This window comes from Drosophila mojavensis, unplaced genomic scaffold, assembly GCF_018153725.1.
Source record: "Drosophila mojavensis isolate 15081-1352.22 unplaced genomic scaffold, ASM1815372v1 contig_36, whole genome shotgun sequence".
NCBI classification, from domain to species: domain Eukaryota; kingdom Metazoa; phylum Arthropoda; class Insecta; order Diptera; family Drosophilidae; genus Drosophila; species Drosophila mojavensis.
The window spans coordinates 2,991,392-3,012,698 of record NW_025318858.1 but is presented as its reverse complement, the minus strand read 5'-3'; the positions used below and the strand labels follow the sequence as shown (position 1 = coordinate 3,012,698).

The 21,307-nt window shown below is 34.7% G+C and overlaps 4 protein-coding genes across 5 annotated transcripts in view; 3 read left to right on the top strand and 1 right to left on the bottom strand.

The window, feature by feature from the left end:
- The window catches only part of LOC6575873 (zinc finger protein chinmo), a 60,301-nt gene extending 53,505 nt beyond the window's left edge, over positions 1–6,796 (top strand). Inside the window, 4 exon segments of the mRNA XM_032728947.2 lie at positions 2,927–3,144; positions 3,204–4,075; positions 4,566–4,713; positions 4,810–6,796. Of these exon segments, the coding sequence (XP_032584838.1) occupies positions 2,927–3,144; positions 3,204–4,075; positions 4,566–4,713; positions 4,810–6,063 (2,492 nt within the window). The 3' untranslated portion in view covers positions 6,064–6,796.
- Positions 6,797–13,964: 7,168 nt separating this feature from the next.
- Positions 13,965–15,948, top strand: LOC6575871 (F-actin-capping protein subunit beta). 2 transcript variants are annotated; one of them, XM_002001839.4, is made up of 3 exons: positions 13,965–14,070; positions 14,148–14,258; positions 14,575–15,948. In XM_002001839.4, exons 2-3 carry the CDS (start codon positions 14,256–14,258, stop codon positions 15,394–15,396), a joined length of 825 nt encoding a protein of 274 aa, XP_002001875.1. In that variant the 5' UTR covers positions 13,965–14,070; positions 14,148–14,255; the 3' UTR covers positions 15,397–15,948. The 2 variants fall into 2 exon arrangements, with proteins under 2 accessions (XP_002001875.1, XP_032584875.1); XM_032728984.2 differs by having other exon boundaries at positions 14,006–14,070; positions 14,125–14,258.
- Positions 15,949–16,760: 812 nt separating this feature from the next.
- LOC6575870 (transmembrane protein 87A) lies at positions 16,761–20,837 on the bottom strand. Its single transcript, XM_002001838.4, has 9 exons — positions 20,445–20,837; positions 20,317–20,377; positions 20,098–20,180; positions 19,843–20,025; positions 18,869–19,030; positions 18,523–18,806; positions 18,117–18,453; positions 17,908–18,061; positions 16,761–17,843 (listed from the first exon to the last, which is right to left on the bottom strand). The coding sequence occupies exons 1-9, from the start codon at positions 20,547–20,549 to the stop codon at positions 17,611–17,613; spliced, it is 1,602 nt and encodes a 533-aa protein (XP_002001874.2). The 5' UTR covers positions 20,550–20,837; the 3' UTR covers positions 16,761–17,610.
- Positions 20,838–20,929: 92 nt separating this feature from the next.
- On the top strand, positions 20,930–21,288 carry LOC6575869 (general transcription factor IIH subunit 5). The gene is made up of 2 exons (XM_002001837.4): positions 20,930–21,047; positions 21,101–21,288. The coding sequence occupies exons 1-2, from the start codon at positions 21,013–21,015 to the stop codon at positions 21,285–21,287; spliced, it is 222 nt and encodes a 73-aa protein (XP_002001873.1). The 5' UTR covers positions 20,930–21,012; the 3' UTR covers position 21,288.
- Positions 21,289–21,307: the final 19 nt, after the last annotated feature.

Genomic DNA, 21,307 nt, shown 5'->3' with positions numbered 1-21,307 from the left:
AAGCCCCAATTGGTGCTATCTGATGAAAAGAACCTTGACTGCTGGAAAGCTAATTGGAATTGAATAATATTTTTACAAATTTCGAAGCATGCATAAAAACATAAATAAATGAATCATCGAAGAAACTTGCTCGAGATTAGTTTATAGATGTATAGATACACATACACATACATACATATATAAGTATGTATATGGACAGCTTTCAAATGTTGTCAGCACAATAATTAATTTTCGAGTGCATTAAATGCGTTTCGAACGGATTTTTTAATTTGGTATTATATACGTTTAATTTATGTATACATACATATATACATAGATCTATATATGTACATACATACATTTATGCAGAATATGCGAGGCAGAACGTAAACAAGCTTTGGCAATTAGTTTGCCATTTGTTATTCCTCTTTTCCCTTGTGTTTATCAGCGTATATATGTATTTAACTATTTATTTACATATATACATATTTATGTATATGTAGAATGAAATTGTGCGTTCTCAAGTTTTTTTTTGTTGCTTGTGACCCAATTTCTGTTGTATCAAGTGTTAAAAGAAAAGCAAAAAAAAAAAAAAAAAAGAGGAATTCGAAAATAAAACGAAATAAAAATTATAATCAGCGAAATAAAAACAACGACAACAATAACAATAACAACAATTGTTGTTTACTATTTGGCTGAATTAATGCTACGCATGCATTTCACTTCGCTTCTGATTATAAAAGTTCAAGTGTATAAGACTTGCATCATTTGCCTATTGCATAATTTCCTTCACAGGGTATAAATAAATATGTGCAAGATTGTGTATAATAATCAGAATGATGCAACTGTTATGCGATTGCTATTACTGCTGCTATGTGTCATTACATTATTCGAGGCTTATGCCATCCAACTCTTATACATCTTAGTTTTGATACTACTGAAATCTCATAGCATATCATTCAACTCTTATACTAAGCAAGTCTACTGCTATTGAGCTCTTATATAATGAGTTTATTGTACTAATGAATGCTTATATGGTGGAACTCTTCTACACTAAGTTTTATACTATTCAAATTTTATACTATTCAATATTAAACCTATCTGAAACCTTTGAGCTCCTTTACTCGTGTGGGAACACAAATTACAGATACAGTCCTATCGATACATATGTGAGAATCGATATATTAGTATATAAATCGATAACATATTATTGTTATATTGTAAATATGTGGAATGAAAATCTTTAAAAACAATATAATATTCTTACTATCGATATATTATCGATAGCCCACCTAACTTGATTATACAAACGCTCCTTATTTTAAAATTCTAATCTTTATGTCACTTTAAAGATGTTCAGTTCTGACAATTAACAAAAATCGTAATACATTTTTCGTTTACAGAACTAATATATTTATCGATAATACATTTCTATGTTTATAGAGCCGTAAAGATCGTATACTAGAAGCAAAAATGTAGCCAATCCAGCTAGATTTTCAGATTAAACAAAGTTCGCAGAGATTGTCGTATTTTTATTTTACTCTGCTCAGTTTTGATTTGCTCTTGTTTTGATTTTATTTAATATTTATTGATGTATATACGCACATACATGTGTATGTATGTACATATTTATGCACATACATAGTGTCGCGTAGCTGATAGAGAATGCTTATCAAGCGCGTGTTGACACACATTTCAGCCAAAATATTTCCTCTAGCTGCAGTTCGATTAGATTAGCTGACTAGCCCAACCGAACATATTTCCATGTATTTGCAGCTACATATGTATGTATGTATGTATGTATGTGAAATGAACTCTCATTTCGATTTGTCTTAAGTGAAGTGTAACAAGTGCCCCATAAAGTCGAGTCCTGCCCCCTGACGTCGCTTTGTAATTGCCAGACAGCTTTGCCAAAAAGTGAAAGCGTGAAAAATTCAGCACAGTGAATGGCGCTGCCCTCAAATATACATACATATATATGTATATGTATGTAACAAAAGGCAGCCGACTGAGTCAAGAAAACACATAAAAATATACTTATACTGTCAAAGGAGGCGGGCGCGCTTCCTTCTGGCTGTGCAAAAGGGATATTGCGTATACGCCACCGTAGCAGGAGTAGCAGCAGGAGCAGCAGCAGCTGCTTTTTGTGTGTCACAGGTACACACACATACACACAGCCAAGACGACAAGCCAAGACGTTGAATTTGATGTTGAATAATAACTCTCACACACACACATACAATATATATATATATATATATATATATATATTTGTGTGTGTTTTTAGTCTAAGAGCGAGCGAAATGATTTCCTTGCTCGACATTTATTATGGCTTTTCTGTGTGCTCTGATATCTATATATATATTTATATATTTGTATATATATATACACATATATATTTATTTGCTTGTGTATATGTGTGTGACATGATTTTTACGAGTTCAAGGTCTTTGGCGCATTTAACGCTTTGCGGGCGCCACCTGTTGGCTGTTGCCCGCATTTTATGGCGACAGGCTCAAAGCAGCAAAGTATGCTTTAATTTCATAGCTGAGCGTTAAGCGCCAAAATGCCTTGGGTAAAACAGGACCCTTAGTTTGAAATTTACATTGTCTCTCTCTCGCTATACCTTTGATTATCCTTTCTGTTATACTGCTCTCGCTCTCTCTCCTACACTCGCTTTTTCTGCAATATTTCTCTCGTTTTTTCCTCGCTCCCCCGTTTCTCTGTGTTTCTTTTCCAAGTTCACTTCCTTAATAATTTTGTTTATTTTTTCTCTCTCTCGCTCTCTCTCTCTCTTGCTCTCTCTCTCTCTCTCCCGCTCTCTCTGTTTATCTAGGCAGAATAGCCTATGCTTAATTTCTTTATATTATGCTTAGATTATATCTTATCCTATATCGCATTTCCATAATAATAACCTTTTCTCCCTCTCTCTCTCTCTCTCTTCCAGGCGCTGTATTTAGAGCACACAAATTAATCTTGGCCGCCTGCTCGAAAAAGTTCGCCGATCTGTTCGAGAACACGCCCACAAATGGCCAATGCGTCATCATATTGGAGGCGACCACGCCGGATAACATGGCCGCGCTGCTGGAGTTTATGTACAAAGGCGAGGTGCACGTCTCGCAGGAGGCGCTCAACAGTTTTCTCAAATCCGCCGAGAGTCTACAGGTGAGTCGCATTAGCCAGAACGAGTCTTCAATATAAATGTAATCTCGATGCCATTCCAGGTCAAGGGTCTGTCCACAGAGACGGGCCGTTTGGCCGCGCAGCAGGCGCAGCAGCAGCAACACATGGGCGAAAGCTCGCCCCTGGACTCGCCCACTGGACGGCGCAGCATGCGAAACAGTTTGAGCGGCAGCAGCGGAGGAGGCGGAGCAGGAGCCGGCGCTGGCGGCGGCGGCGGCAATGGTGGAGGTGGCAATGGAGGAGGCGGTGGTGTAGGCCCAGGTGTCATCGGTGGTGGAGGTGGTTCCAATGGCAACGGCCTCAGCCTGGCGGGCGCTTTGAGCGGCATGGCAGCCGCTGGTGGCATGGCTGCTGCGGCGAGCGCCGCGGCCAGCGGGCTGAGCGCCTTGGCGGCCAGTGCGGGCGCTTTGGCCGATCGCTGCGGCAGTGCCGGCGGCAACATCATTAGCGGACCTCTGAGCGCAGGCGCCGGACCCGGATCAGGCAGCAATGGCGGTCCCGGCGGCGTTGGCTCCGGCGGCGTAGCGGGCGTCTCGGGAGGCTCCATCAGCATGGGCAGCGGCGCTGGCACCCCCATGCATTTGGGCGGCTCGACGGGCAACTTGAAGCAGGAATGCGAGTCACTGATGCATCCGAGCCACGGCAGCGGCCTGGGCGGCATGTCCGGCTATGTGCCGCCCATGTACAACCGTCCCATGTCCTTCAACGAGCCGCTGCGCAAGCGCGCCTTGCGTAGCCCCTACGCCGAGCAGGAGCTGCGCGGCAGCGTGCTGCGAGATGGCTCCAAGAACTCCTCGGAGTGCCCCAGTCCCATCAACAAGCCGCCCTACCATCGACCCTCATCCAGCGCCTCCTCAACAGCGCCCACCGAGGCGGACACAATGCACTCCGAACGTGCATCGCCACAGTCCAGGTTAGTGCGATAGATATAGATATAATCCAACTTGAATGAGGGAAATATTTGAATGAGTATAATAGGCGGAAGTGGGCGTGGAAGAGACCATACAATTTATAAGTTTTGCAGCAATATGACAAGCTGATTCCATTTAGTCCTCGGTTCGGCCGACCGTTCAGCTGTCCGTATGTTTGCACGCTTCGATCTCGAAAACCGTAAGAGCTAGAGACTTGAAATTTTGTTTGGAGGTTCCTGTATAGCACACATGCATCATGTTTATTTCTTATAATCGATAACTATAACCGTTTTTATGTTATCGAATAATATTCTTGTCAAAATTCAATTTGAAGATTATATCTCGTACATCTTGATAGCTAGAGTCTCCATATTTTGTAGCTAGTCTCATCTGTATTTTATACAATTTTGATTACATTTTTACCGCTTTTAAATTTCAATAGAATATGCAGTATTTCATTAAAATCCATCAATTTTCTAAACGTTCTTGCAGCCGCTATGAGAACCACAGTCCGAGCACCACAGCAGGCAATGGAAATGCGCCGAGCAGCTTGGATCGCATTGTCAAATCGGAGCGGAACAATGGCAGCGCCAACGAGGCCAACGACGATGAACGCGAGCTGATGGACGAGTCAACAGATGTATGAATAGAAAACCCCTCTTTCTCTCTCTGCTTCTCTATCCATAGAACAGATTCTCATGTATATCTCAAACTTTTTTTTTCATATTAATCTTAGAATGGCGCCGAGGATTTGCGTGTGAAGCTGGAGAACTCGAACTTTTCGCCGCCGCCACCGAACTCGAACACCTCGTCGACGACACCGAACACGCTGCTGGAGAACCTGAAGAATGCGGACGGATCGCTGTCTGGGAATTTGGCCGCTTCGATAGCGCCCGCCGACATGTTGAACGTGTGGAATGCAACGAAAATGAATAACAAGAACAGCGTCAATACGGCCGACGGCAAGAAGCTGAAGTGTCTGTACTGCGACCGTCTCTACGGCTACGAGACGAACTTGCGCGCGCACATCCGGCAGCGGCATCAGGGCATCCGGGTGCCCTGCCCGTTCTGCGAGCGTACCTTCACGCGCAACAACACGGTGCGGCGGCATATAGCGCGGGAGCACAAGCAGGAGATTGGGCTGGCAGCGGGCGCCACAATTGCGCCGGCCCATGTGGCGGCAGCGGCGGCGGCAGCAGCGGCGGCCAATCATTCACCATAGGAAGCAGCCGCAACGGCAGCGGCAGCAGTAGTCATAAATGCGAGCAAGGAGGCGGCGAAGCAGCGTAAACGTAAATCACTCAAAATGGCATTGGAGAAGTGCATGCAGAGGCGGGATGCGATGGCAACCGCGGGCGAAACAAGTGGCGGTGGCGGAGGAGGCAGTGGAGGCGGCGGTAGCAGCATGGGCGGGGGCGTCGATGAGAGCGAAGCGGCAGCAGCTAGCGGACTGCTCAGCTTTGTGCAGCGGCAGCATCAGGTGCATCAGGAGCTGGCCATGCAAATCAAGGCAGCCATGGCTGCTGAGCAGGAGCAACAGCAACAGCAGCAGCAGCAACAGCAGCAGCAACAGCAGCAGCAACAGCAGCAGGAGCAGCAACAGCGAGCTGAGGCTGAGGCAGCGGCGGCAGCAGCTGAGGCTATGGATACCACAGCAAATACGACAACAACAACGGGCACCGATGCCAGCGATGCCGAGGCCAGCGAGCTAAGCAAGGTCTCAGCCATGGACATCGATGAGCAGACGGAAACGGAAATCGAACCCGAGTCCGAATTGGTTGTTGTCGAGCCCAAGATTGAGCCGCTGAGCGACAGCGAGGCTGAAGAGGAGGAGCTGGAGGGGCATGAGCAAGAGCAGGAGTCTGAGCAGCAGCAGCAGCAGCAGCTGAGACTCTACAATGCCACGCCACCCAGCCACGAGCAGCTACGCACGCCCACGCCCACTAGCCCGCCGCCCATGAGCTCCACGCCCAATGCAAGCGAGCAGTAAAGCGGAGCAAGAGAAGAAGAAGAAACAACAAAGCAAAAAAATGAATTAAATATAAATTAGACCCGCCCCCCACAACTTGAATTTAAAGCCTAACAATGAGTGATTGATAATGAGTGATGATAATGAAGAAGATGATGATAAACGTTTACGCGCCAAAGGATCATGAACAACCAGATGATCGCCCGATGAAGAAGAAGACGGAGATATGACTACTGTTGCAACTGTCGTTGCCCTCGGAGACCAACAAAACAAAGAGAGAAAAAAAGACCCAAAACTGGGCAAAATGTTTACTATATAAATTAAACTAAAAACTAAAACTAACAACTAACAACTAAAACTAAATTTAAAGAAACACACACCTACACACACAGCTGCAGTATTTGATACAATTTAAAAAAAAATTTATTTACAAACAACAATCACAAAAGAAAAACGTAAAAACAAGAGACCAAACAACAATTTAAATTAAATATTTTTAATTTATTTTGAAAACAAAACAACAACAACAATAACTACAACAAGATTTAAAGCAAACGCAAACCGGCTGAAAAATCGTTTTCAGGGTGCTAATTAAATGAAAGAAAATAAATATAAAAAATAAAATATTATATATATAAACAAAATAGTGAAGCTTAAAACGAAAATAAAATAAAAATAAAGTTTGAACGTTTTTGATTGGTGCCGTAGCTGAAACAAAAATACACAAAATAATTGTTTATGTATTTTCAAAATATAATTCACAATTATTATTTAAAAACACAAAGAAACAAAAGCAACATATTTAATTTAAAAATAAAAAAAAATAGCTGCAATACTACAAAACAAACAAACAAACTACAAAGCAACAATAGCAACAAAAACCGCAACCAAAAGTACCTGCAACAATTTAAATAGTATAAAACAAAAACAAAAAATATAAAAACAAATACAAAAAAAAAAAAAAAAAAAACGAACTATAAAAAATTCACAAAGCATTTAATTTTTTATAATAAAAAAATGAAATAAATTTAAAAACTGCGCTGGCAGCTGGGCTAAAAAAATAAAATAAAATTGCCTTGCCTAAGTTTTTTGTAAATAATTTTATTAAATTTCTCATGCGCCAAGGCAAGAGCAAAAAACAGAAATGCTAGCTGCCACGCCCACTAGCCACATGCGCTGTGCGTTACAAGTTTTTATTGACAAATTTTCTTAAATTTTATGTTCACAAATTTTGCACATGCGCTTAAAAATCAAATTTGTTCAATTCCAGTTTTTTTTTTTATCAAAGTCTTTTTTTTTTTTTTACAACCAACGCAAAATAAAATAAATAAAACAATTGGTAAATTGGGTGCCTATAAAAAGTATATAAAATTAAACGAAACTATTAGTAAAATTTTATAAAAAGAAATGCTTTTATATATTTAAATAATGAACTAAAGTAAAGATAAATAATAATTATAGCAAAAGGAAAACAAAAATAATGAAACTTGTTAAATGGAAATAATGAAACGAATGTCAAACCTCTCAAAAACGTTCTCAAACAAAAACAACAACAACAACAAACAGCAAACATAAATTGACAACAAAAATTCAAAATCTAAAAATTTTGGCACACCTTTCGAAAACATTTTTCAAACAAAACAAAATTTTTTATTTTTATTAAATATCCAAATTTATTTAAATTCAAAATTCAGTTTTTCGGCTCTCAATATGATTTTTGTAACAAAACAAAACAAACAAAAAATGCTGTAAAAAGAAAATGATTTGAAAACATATTTGTTGTAAGCAAAGCATAGTGAAACATAAAATAGCCAACGCCTCCCACTGTGGGCGTGGCACCTGTATATAGCATAAAGGAAACAAGAAGAAAACACAAACGCAAAAGAAAATGCAGAGTTTTAGAGTGTAAGATTCAGTTGTAAAAGTTGAATATAAGGAATGGAATGCCCCTACTACTGCTGTGGGGTGTAGTACGTGAAATGAATTATATATGTATATATATCCATGCATGTACATGTATGCATATATATATGCATATGTATATGTAAAGCGCATATGTAGGAAACACTTAAGCTCGCCAAAAATTGCTTGCAAGTAGTTTTTCATTTCCCATTAACTTTTCCTAATTTTTAAAAATTTTGTTTCACACTAATTTTCCGGTTATTTGCTAGATTTTTCATTTTACTGATAAATACAGGGTGATAAACATATACACACACACACACAAACACACACCACACAACTACAATAGCTGACAAAATATAGTATTCACAATAATCAAAAGAGAAATCTAGTTACAATATACAATAGAGCATATATACGCACACTTACATACAACCTGTTCGCTTTGAGAATCGCATAGAGCAGCTCAGCGGCATATATTTTTCTTGTGTAGTCCTTAAACGTTCTCCTCCCCCCCACTTGAAAACCAGTTTGTTCTGTGATCTGCAGCGTTTGACGCGTTGCAAAGTTATTTTTGTTTTGCTTTTATTTTATTTTTTTTTTAGTTTTGTTTCTTTCGATATAGTTCTCTTATAAACATATATATATATATGTATGTATTTATATATATGTATATCTTTATATAGTTCTTCGATCCCAACTTTTAAAAACTCGAACAGCAAGAAAAGAGAAAAAATATTGAGAAATAATTGCAATAATTTAATTTTAAAATACACCTATATATACCCTGTAATTTAACCCTACAAACACCCATACACGCACACACACTCGCTCAGCCAGCCCCCGCGGACCACGCCCATTGCTTTGCCGCCTCTGCGCTAGCCTGGCTGCAAAACGTTCTCTGGAGTCTGAATTACATATTATTTTTTAAGTACGTTTTGCTGTCCTGGCGGGCGTACGGCGTACGCAAACCGCTCTGGGCGTGGCACATACACAAAGAAAAATTAGAGAGTTAATACTAAATAAAAATACATATAATTTTAAGTTTTTATTTTTAGACTTTATGCATATAAACGTGTGCATATATGTAAATCAAACTCAGGAACTCATATACCTCAGAAATCAGAAACTATAACTTTGTTTCAAATTACTTTATATACATACTATATAAAGTTCAAAGTTCATTCGAAGATGCTAAAAAAAAGAAAACAGCTTTAGTTCTTAGTTATGTATTTTTATGTTTTAGTTTTTTATTTCTACCTAAACTAAGCTTAAATATTAAAGCAAAAGACACACGCACACAGACACACACTCACACAACAATAGAATAATTACAACAACAACAACAAAATATATCGAACTGCAATAGTTAACTAAACTACCTCAATGGGCCCCAATAGACTGCGCATATAGCAAAAAACAAAAATATTTTTAAATATATAACAAATAAAACATAAAATGCAAAACTTTCTTTTAAGTCTTGTTGAAACACACACACACTGACACACACATACAACTGCATACACCCACACACACACACCTTTTGGCTTTTGTTTTCATTTTGAGATATTTACAAAAACAAATTTAATTTGCAACTCAATTTTTTGGCTTAAACGAAAAAAAAAAAAAATGGAAATCCCAAAAGTTCGGTTGTAAAACAGGAAAAAATTCATTTGGTTTTTTCGGTTTTTGTAAATATGCGCTAAATCTAAACACGAAGTGAAAGTGGAGCACATTTAATGTAAAGTTAAAATCTTTTGGCTATTTAAAAATTTAAACATAAAAAATAATTACACAAATTTTACTCTATGCTAAGAAAGTCATATGTTGTATACATTAAAAATTTTTGGCAAAGCAACTAAATGAGGCAAAAAACAAAAAGAAAAAAATACATTTAAACTATGTATAAAACATACGAATGCAAAATAAAAAAAAGATACAAAGAAATTATTTTAAGGCTATCAAAAATTACGATAAACATAAAGAATTTCAACTTTAACTGTCCAAAAAGAAAACGTGAGAAATTTTGTTGACAGCAAATGAAATTTAAATTCAATTCAATGCGTAAACCCGAAATGGTTATAAAAACAAAATATGTAAAAATAAAAACTAAAAAATCCTTTCTTCAAGAAAATTTTTGCAAAAAAAAAAAAATCGAAGCAAAAATTACTTTAGGCTTAAACTTTCGGCTAAAATATTAACAAAAACAAAACGAAATGTAAACTAAAAAACAAAAAAAAAAAAAAAAAAAAAAAAAACATATTTTTAACACACGCAAAAAACATTAGGCACTTGCTAAAAAAAAAAAAAAAAATAAATAACCGTTATTTGCATAAATATTTATTTCAAGTAAAAAAAAAAACAATTTTTAGGCGCAACTTTTGGCCCAAAAATAATTTCTTTGTAAAAATGTAAGTGAGAAAACCAGAAAGAAGAAGAAAAAGCGCATACATTAATAACTAAATTTAACAGAAACAAAGGAATATAAGAAAAATAATCACGGATGTCGCCATTTTGCATTTAGAAGAGCGTTAAAAGTTGAAAAACAGAAAAATGAAAAATTTACAAAACTTTTAATGTATATATATAAAAAAAAAACAAATTTAAAATTTAAAAACAAGAAATGCTACAATTATGTATTTGTAATTTTGTTTTTTTGTTTACTCAATTTTAATTTTGTTTTTTTTTTGTCTAATTTTTTGCATTGTATAAATTAATTTTTAAGTAAAATTTAAAAAACGTGAATTATTGTGTAATTGTGCACAGGTACAAAAAGCTAAATTTATATATATGTATATGTACATGTATATATAAATATATATGTATACAAAAAGAAAAATAAATTAATTAAACACGCGCTGTATGTAATTTTTGTTATATATTTTTTGTTAATACTTGTTTTCTAATTAATATTTAGTTGAATGTATATTCAAAAAGAAAAAAAAAAAAAAAACAAGCCAATTGTACTTATAAACAATTACAACTACACTGAGCGAAGAAATAATTACAAACTTACATAAACATCCTTTACGTTCTGCTACACTGAAAGAAACGAACTTCTATCCGTAAGTTATTTGAAATAACTATAAAACAGCAGTAAAAACCGATATAAAAATAATTTTTAAGCGTAAAATGTAAAAAATGTATGCTATTTTTTAAATTTTATTTTAATAACGTTTATGTTGTTTTTAATTTGTTCAAGCAGCACGCGAATTGGCTTGTTTACAATTTAATTTTAATTTTTAATGTTTAACTAAATATAAAATATATATATATATACAAAATATATATATTTAATTAAATGCTAAATTAATGCAAAACTAAATAAATGTTTAAAAAAATTGGAATAATTGGCAAATTTGATTTTTTTTTAAACAAAATTCCCAACAAAATTTTTTATTTTACAGCAAACGAGGAAAGAAAACAGGAAAAAAACATAAATATATTTTTTTGTTAAGGCAAATACGTATACTAAAAAGAGATTTTTAAAATATAACTGTTTAGGCCTAAGCAAACTTTACAGTTCAGTTCAGCATTAAAGTCGATTTTGGTATCCCCTCCTCTCTTAATGAATGTGTAAATCAAGTTGTTGTAAATTTGTCTATAATGCAAATCGAAGCGAGTACAAATTAAATTTAATATATATGTGCGTAAAATATATTATTTATTTCATATTTTCTATTGAAATTATCATGTTTGTTTGAATTTTTCATTTCTAATGTAAGTCACACAAATTTAGAGACAAAGTAAATGAGGCATACAAAAAACTTTTGGAACAAAGACAAGTACAAAATTTCAGGTAATACGAAAAAGTAGCAGTAAAAATTTACATTAACAAATATATTATGCAAATACGTACAAATTTTTCGGCATAAAAAACGTAAAATTAAAAAAAAAAAAAAAACTCAAAATTAAAATTAAGTAAGGAACTGCCATGAAAATGTTTGGCAATTGGTGTGACTTTTTAGCAACGCTTTTAGTTAAATAAATAAATATTTGCAATGGAATATATGAAAAAATAGATATATATATATTTAATTTTTAATTTATAAATTTTCAGTTTATAACTTTACAAAATAGACAAACTTGAGTTACACATGCAAAAAATATTAAAAAATAAAAAAATACAAACTAAAACTGCGCTGAACTGCAAAGTGAGCAAAACAAAAAATAATCTTTTAGTTTTGAACTTTTTTTTTTTTTTTTGAAAGTCCACTTCATAAATATGCATTATGTAAATGTATGCTAAAGTCTATGTACATATACATTTATTAAAAAATACAAAAAAAAAACACGATAGTTTTAAAAAATATATAAGTAAAATCCATTTTGGAGCAAACTCAGGGCATTATCAAGACTCACGACGATGTATACATGCATTTGATACCAAAAAAAAAAAAAAAAAAACTTTTCGATGTGTATTACAAATAAAAATTAAAAAAAAAAAAAGTAAAAGCAAAACATTTGTAAGCATGCAAAAAACGATTATGAACAACTCAGGTATTAAACATAAATATTGAAAAAACGAAAGGAATATTTAAAAAAAAAACACATTTTTTCAAAAAAGTTGTGCAATATTCATAAAAGTTTTCTAAATACGTAATAGTATTAAATAAAACTTAAAACAAAGCAAATAAAATTAAAGAGGTTCGAGTGTTCATAAATGGAGGTTAGGCATGAAAAGAGATAGAAATAGAGTTTAGAGCAAGAGTAAAAGTGAAGGAACGTGAGTTTTTGAAGCAAATGACGATTTAGCCTTATAATTTTATATTTATTTTATTTTGTTTTTATTCATACCAAGCCACAAAAAACAACAACACGACAACTACAACCACTAACATCCACAACAAACATACAAACAAACAAACACACACACAACACAAAAGATACAAACAAAAATAGTCAAATAAATAGCTAAATGAAAATGAGTTTATATAAAAGAAGGAAAACATAAAACTGTGATTACATTTTTTGTCGATGCTGATTGATAACAAAAATGTTGCATAAAAGAATAAAAAAAAAAAAATGTAAATGCAAGATTGGCAAACTTATAAAAAATAAAAAAAAAAAAGTAAAGGAAAACAGCGTATGATTTCTTTGATGCATAACTAAATAAATATTTAATTAGCCGAAATATTAAACTTCAAAAGAATTACTAAGCGTAAAAAAATACTAAATATTATAAAATTATTTGAGTATTAGTAAATAATGTCTATCAAGTTATATAATTTACCAGACTTTTTCTTTTAAAAACTTCAAAATTTACGATTGGAAAACTCAAAATTCAACGTTTAGTTCACATTCCACTAAACACTTTCTGTATGTAGTGCACTTTAGTTAAAAATTAAAGTCTGAGATTTTACATTTATATGGTCAACGTATACACCTAATTAATAATATATAAAAAACTAAAAAAAAAGCAAAAAAAAAAAAAAATACAAAATTGACTAAGTTTATGAATTATTTAAACAGTAAACACACACAAACCAAAAATAAACACACACATTTATATTTGGCTATATACTAAACAAAAATATATATAAACATATATATAGAAAGCAAAAAGTGTAAAGAAAAATTAAAAAAAAAAAAAATTAAAAATTAACTAAACTGGATTTTCACTCTGATTTCTATACATACATATGTCTGGAATATGTGCAAGCGTGAAATTTAAGTAAACAGCTTAAATATATTTTTAATGAAAATTCGGATTAAAAAAATTTACGATTATGGCATAAACTTTTGTGTAAAATATTAAATCTAAGCTATACAAAAAAACAAAAAAAACGTACAGAAGAAAAAACGCATTGTAACAAAAACTCACACAGCATGGAAATGGGGAAACAGATATTGAACATAAAGTATATGAACGAAAAATCTAAATTCAATAAACTTGTTGCAAAAATATAATAATAAAAAAAAGGAAACAATAGTTTTATTTACCTAACTTGAATTTAAATCTTGGCGAAGTAATTTGCTATCGCTGTAATCGATTGTTCTTGGTTATTGCATTTTGATTGCTATGGCTCACAAGTTGGTCACACAGTTTACTGAACAGCTGTTCGCTTGTTGTCGTTATCTGTGAATGGTGAATGGACGCCATTGTGTTACGTGCTGACGAATCGAGTAAGTAGAAATTTGTTGTAAATAGTGTTGGCTGTTGTTTTAATTTGTATATAGTACTGACGAATTACAATTTATAGAGCTAATTAAATAACGATTCGATAACTACTTGAAGACGCTTACAAAATTTGTAACAACATAAGAAGAAAGACAACAAACAAGGAAGAAAAACAGTCACAGTTAACAAAATGGTGAGTAATGCGGATGATATGAAAACAAATTAAACAAAACGAAAGAATACAAGTTAAGATGGTTGCCGCCCTAATGCATTAATCACTACTACGATACTTGAATATACATGTGGTCAATATGTAGATACGTATATCTGTGTTGTTGGCCTGTGACCTAAAACAAATGCCCATATATGGAAGTGTTCGTGGCTTGCCGGGTATTAAAGAAGAAGAGGCGGGGGCGAGGTAGAGAAGAAGTGAAACACTTATCAGCTGTGATTGGCAAAAAAAAATGACAAATAGATTTTTTCTACTACCATACTTTCGTTTCTTGCAGTCGGAAATGCAAATGGATTGTGCGCTGGATTTGATGCGAAGATTGCCGCCTCAGCAGATTGAGAAGAATCTGATTGACTTGATTGATCTGGCGCCCGATTTGTGCGAGGATCTGTTATCATCTGTGGACCAGCCCCTGAAGATAGCCAAAGATAAGGAGCATGGCAAAGATTATTTGCTATGCGATTACAATCGGGATGGTGATTCGTATCGTTCGCCCTGGTCGAACACCTACTACCCAGCGCTTGAAGATGGACAAATGCCATCGGAGCGCCTACGCAAGTTGGAAATCGAAGCAAACTATGCATTCGATCAGTATCGCGAAATGTATTACGAAGGAGGCGTCTCCTCTGTTTATTTGTGGGATCTAGATCATGGATTTGCCGCGGTCATTTTAATCAAAAAAGCTGGTGATGGCAGCAAAATGATACGCGGCTGCTGGGACTCAATACATGTAGTGGAGGTCCAAGAGAAAACCACCGGCCGCACGGCACACTACAAACTCACCTCGACGGCGATGCTGTGGCTGCAGACCAATAAGCAGGGTTCAGGCACCATGAATCTGGGTGGTTCACTGACTCGGCAAACGGAACAGGATGCCAATGTGAGTGAATCATCGCCACATATCGCAAATATCGGCAAAATGGTCGAAGAGATGGAGAATAAAATACGCAACACCCTTAATGAAATCTACTTTGGCAAGACCAAGGATATTGTGAATGGGTTGCGTAGCACGCAATCGCTGGCCGATCAGCGGGATCAGGCAGCCATGAAACAGGACCTGGCTGCAGCAATATTGAGACGTAATGTTAAACCCGAATAGAACTGAAGCTGAGTTGAGTGTGAAGCCTTATATATAGACAGTAATCGACTTCAAATTACAGCATTGAGCAATTAGTAAAGAAAGGAAAAACAGACACAAAAACAATGCGCATTTCTAGACATTAAATTTGTTAACGAAACATTATAATAGAAAACTTGTTAAATGAAGGAAACCACAAAAAAAAAAAAGAACAAACAAATGTATTAATGTAAATTGCCCAGTTTTCTGAACATCTTCCTAATCCTCACGCTCCGCCTTGTTGCATTTTTAATATCAAACTTCAAGTCCAGCTCTTTAGACAGTATCTATTAAGTATCTATATTTGAGTATTTTTTTGTATCTGTATAATGCATATATATATCATAATTTGTAATCATATTTTTTGTATTCAAAAGTCGACGCAATTATTTTCACATTTCATTTCAAATTCAATTTTCGATTAGTTTGCATTTTAGTTTTGGCAACGTCTGCTGCTATTCAACATTTAAAATAATTGTGTTTATATATATAACAAAAAAAATTAAATAAAATAAATTATATAAATAAATAATATATGTATGTATGTGTATTGTAACAATAAGAAGCTCGAAGCATAAATTTTACATTATGTACTTTTACCGAAACGCTCTGTATTATGTGACAAATACATTATGTACCGATCAGCGAAACATATATCAAATTATTGATATATATTTATATTGGATTTTCATGGAATGCCTTTGTAGGACAGATATACATAGCCAAAGGTCGGTATCACTATCCATCTTCAGAGAGTAGATTTTTGACTAGATTATAATGAATCATTTAAATATTCTATATATTCTAGTCTGGCAGCTTTTGAGGATTAATCGATGCTAGCTCATCTCAGATAAGTAATGACACTTCATATGATGAATTCATTTCTATCATCTTTAGAAACCAATTTTTTAAATATTTTTGATTAATTTTTTTTGTCACTTTCTAATATATAAAATATAACATTTTCAATACTTTTTATAGCCAAAAAAAAATTCAAGCAATTCTTTATTTTATAAATATCTTAATTATATTATTATTTTTTTTATTTTGCATATACAAGTTCATATTTGACTCCATTTTTTATTAATTTTTCCAGTTTCAAAAACACGTTTTATAAGATAAGATAAGATTAAAGTTTTGCTACAGTTTACTATAACCTGAAACAAAATAGCATATATTGAAATGTTTTTAAAAGTAAAAGTTACAATTAAACCAATATTTATTTTTGTTAGTTGAATATCTGATATAATCAATACTTCGATCAGCGGATTAATATATCTAAACTTCCTAGATATAATATTTTCCCCTCCTTATTCCCCTTCCCAGAACACGTTTTTCAAGTTCAATTAAAATGTTCATATTTTTTGGTTTTGGTATGGCTATGCTTTAGTTTATTTTTCATGAAAAAAATCGCAAACTGCGCTACAAGTTACAAGTTTTATAATTATTTTGTTTATCAATTTTAGTACTTTTTTTTATCATTTTAAATAAGATAAGATGTGTGGCCTTATATCGAATACATGAATACAAATACATTTTTTTAGTTATCAGTAAATTAAATTGAAACTTTTTCCTATTATGCGTATCGTTTTTTCATTTTTGTTTGTTTTTCTTTTTATCAAGATTATTATTACATTATATATGTTTATATAAATACTCTTAGTTTTCTTTTTTTTTGTTTTTCATTATCGACTATGTACAAAATCGCGACAACATTTATGCGTGTATGTGTGTTTGATAAGTTCTATACGTGTAGAGAATCGATTTCGGGGTTCGTTCAATACTTAAAAATATTTTGTAGCACTAAATATCTACAAACTTAACGCTAAGTGATTACGAATAAGTTAAGATTTAGATTTAATTAGGAGGAAAATGAAAGGTTACCTTTGCTATTTATGCTGCTGTTTGTGTCGATTTCATATACAATATTTTACACGGGCTGACAAATTCGAAATGTGCTTGTGTGATGGAAACAAGGAAAAGGATTTGGGTGTTTAACATTGGAGCAGAGGGGCAACAGGCTGAGTAGTCGAGGTGCTATAGTAGACCAGCAATTAAAACGCCTCGGCTCTCACTTAGTGCGTACATTAAATAGTTATAAATACATGTGCAGTATATATATTTATATATAGAAATATATATATATATATATATATAGATATATATATATATGTAAAAGTCTCTTAGGTACACAGCTTATTGCATTTTGGAAACTTCAAACTTAGTATTTATGATTTCCTCATCGGAATCGAGTACAGGCAATGCTGGATCACCCATTGATGAGGGTATATTCTCCTCCACCCAGCGCAAATCATCATCTTCGGTGGTTGTGGCCGCGCGTGCATTTTTAGTGGTTTGTGCGTTGCCATTTTGATGGGAGCCACGCATCTTAATGCCATACGCATCTGCCACAAACTGATCCTCTTCATCTGTAAGCGTAAGATAGAGAGGTAACTTATGCATTAATAATTGTGAATTGTTGATCTAGCTAACCCTCATCGTCCTCATCCTCTGGATTATCCAGTAGCGGCGTAAATGCATATCGCTGATTATTATTTGTGGGTCGCCAAAGAATCATAATGACCAGCAATAGAACAGAGAACAGTATATGCCAAAAGCCTGTATCCAGCCAGATATCATGCCAACCCTGGGAAATTCAAATATATAGACATAGCCAATGGAAAATTTGCAGTTGGACTCACAGGTGTGCAGCTCTCGGTCTTACGCAAACGCAAAGCAAACAACATAAAGACCAACGAGGCAATAACAGCGAATATTAGCGTATTTGTAAAGTGTCTATACAGTGAGAGCTTAACCATGTTTCTGCGCAGTCGCAACGTGCGCGTTGTCTGTACGAGTGATGTAAATATCCACCAGCAAATTACAGTATCCAGTACAGCGAGCGGTATGGTAGATAGGAGCAGCTCGCTTCGATCGCTTTTGACCCGGGTAATACGTAAATAACTTTCCACGCAGGCCAGTACAAAGTATAAAGTGCCCACGCCCACAACGCGATGCAGCATGGGACCCAAGCGAGGTCTGTCAAAATATACAAATTAAAGTTATAATTAAGATAGGCTTCAGATTTAGCCCTTCATATTCCATTACTTGACTATGCCGAAGCCCAGGCTCATTATGATGACCAACATGCGGGCTAGTGTGCGCTTGGCGCAGGAGACAAACTCAGCAACTAGTTCGGCATGCTGCACCGGATGCCCTGTATTGGACACTGTCTGATACTCTGCATAGAAGAAGGCCTTCTCCAACATTCCAAGCAATATGACACCTCCTATCCAGAATTGTATGCGCAGCAAATCGCGCCATTGTGCAAATGAAACAAATAGCCAAATTATGCCGAATATAACATAAACCACACACATGACCAGATAGAACTGTAAAAGTTAGTTAAAAGATATAGTAACATATAGCAGAAATAACTTGCTCAAATTTATACCGGCAAAAAGGGCCAATCGATGGCTGATATGTAGCCATGTGGACCGAGGAATTCAATATGCACCGTTGCACGAAAAGGTTGACCAGGTGGATTTGTTAATATGGTTAGCTCCAGCTCGTAGATCCCATCTTCAGCAATGCTCGCAATTGCCTTGGGCTTTGCCTACAAAAGTGAATTTATAAGATTTTTTATACACTAAAATACGTCTGCCTAATTTAATTATAAACTATAAATATAGATATTTTTATGTACTAACGCTGTTCTATCTGGTTTACAATGTTTAAGGCTCATAATCAGTTGCATATAGTTACCCATTTACATATATTAATATATCGATTCAAAAACTTGTTTTTAACAGTTTTTAGCTATAATTTTGATGACGCAAAACATATCCATGTTTCTTAGGCATTGCTTACGGATTCTTATCAGCAAAATTGTTAAATCTGTTTTATATATCTAACAAATCTGATGAAGCTTTACAAAGTAAAGTAGTATTTCAACTATCCATATCTAATATATATCATATCCAAATTAATATTTTCGCATCAAATGTCAAGCAATCAGGCTATTGTAAAAACTGCTTATTTACGGACTCACAACAGCTTTCTATATCAATAAAAAGTCTTAACTAGAGGGGTTAACATATTACCACTTATGATAAAGCTTCTATTTCAGTGCATATTTAGGCATAGTATAGTATCTAGACTATATATACCTAAGATTTTTATATATACATATACCTAACATTAACTACTACTAACTACTTTTTACACAAGCATGTTTCCTAAGAAAAATATTTTTATCCAGCATTCTCGTACTTCCGCATGGAACAGCCTAACCATTAGTACGCAGTGTGATAAGTAGAAGTTTCAGATAACACATATATAGAGCGCCTTAGGTATTCGCTACTGAGTCACACACACACACATGCACACACACCAGTTATAGAAAGAAAATGTTGCCATCGAAATTACCGCAAGTGGATTTTGGCTCTTCTTCAGCTCATGCACTTCCTCCTGCGCCTGCTTGTTGGCGTCGTCGGTGTCATCGCTGAGTACAATAAGATGCGTGCAGTTGGCATATTTACTTGTGGATTTCACAAGATGGCTTAAGCTAACATTTTTTTGCAGATTCGGTTTGTCGTTGAGTGCCTGCAGCTGAATAAACGTTTTTATTAGTATTAAGTATTAACAAAAATAAATATATGTACATATATATAGGTTACTTACAAATCGAGCTTCGTATAGACATGGATGTTGCGTCAGCTTAAAATTTATAGTTAATGGAACTTCCCCTTCGGAAGAGCATTCAACTATATGAAAGGAGTAAGACGTTAAGAGAGAGAGAGCAGAAAGAGCGTAGGAGGTTAAAGCGAGGGGGTAAAGGGCGGCAGTAAAAAGTTTTCAGTTATTGCAAATTGCTCACGTTGCAAAATTCAGTGCACTTACGTTTTATGTAAATCTTCGTATTTGCTAATAGCGGACGCTGCTCCACAATCGGTTGCAGATCCTAAGCAAATAGGAATTATTTGTACATTCATTATACATAGTTTTTGTTTTGGTTTTTCCGTTTTTACCTGATCTATAACAACGTCAATGATGCCGGGATCGGATTTGCCAGATGCCAGGGTGGCAAAACTGGCAAGTAGCGTAAATGTGATTGTAAAATGCTTCCACATCATGTAAACGCCACACGAAACCACCTAAATAAATATTATTTATTTATTTTCCCTGTTTGGCTGGCTGCGCGTTAGAACAATACTAAAACAATTTATCGGTGGACAAAATTATCGATTGCGGTTCGGCTGCGCAGTCGAATTTACTATTGCCGGTGTCCGCATAATAATAGAGCTATATACTTATTAAATATTGTCACTTTCAAAGCTTTAAATTTTATGAAGTGTCTGTATAGAAAACGAACTCCTAATCTAAATCATATTGTATTTCAATTAATGTTGCAAATAGTATTGAACAGCTGTTCAATTTAATCGCATAGAATACCGCAACTGCCAACACAGATTAACAATACTTGTTCCCTTTTTCTGTGAATGTCAATGTTGTTGTTATCGGCATATCGAAAAATCAGTAGTTAGCATTTTGTTCTAGAATTTGCAGCTTGCTCAAATGATTTTATTGCCATAAAACATGGTAAATGTTATGAAAGGAGTACTCGTTGAATGGTAAGTAGACAATTAAGTCGTTTTAATAATCGCTTCAAAGAAATTCGTTGTAGTGATCCGGCTATGAAACAATTTTTACTACATTTGGATGAGAAACTGGCGTTGGGTCGAAAATTTATCATACAAGACTTGGACGAGAATCATTTGTTTATTTCCACGGATATTGTTGAGGTGCTTCAGGCGCGTGTTGATGAGTTAATGGATCGCATTAGTTTTCCACTCCACGAGAAGGATCCATAAACTTTATATATAATCACTAG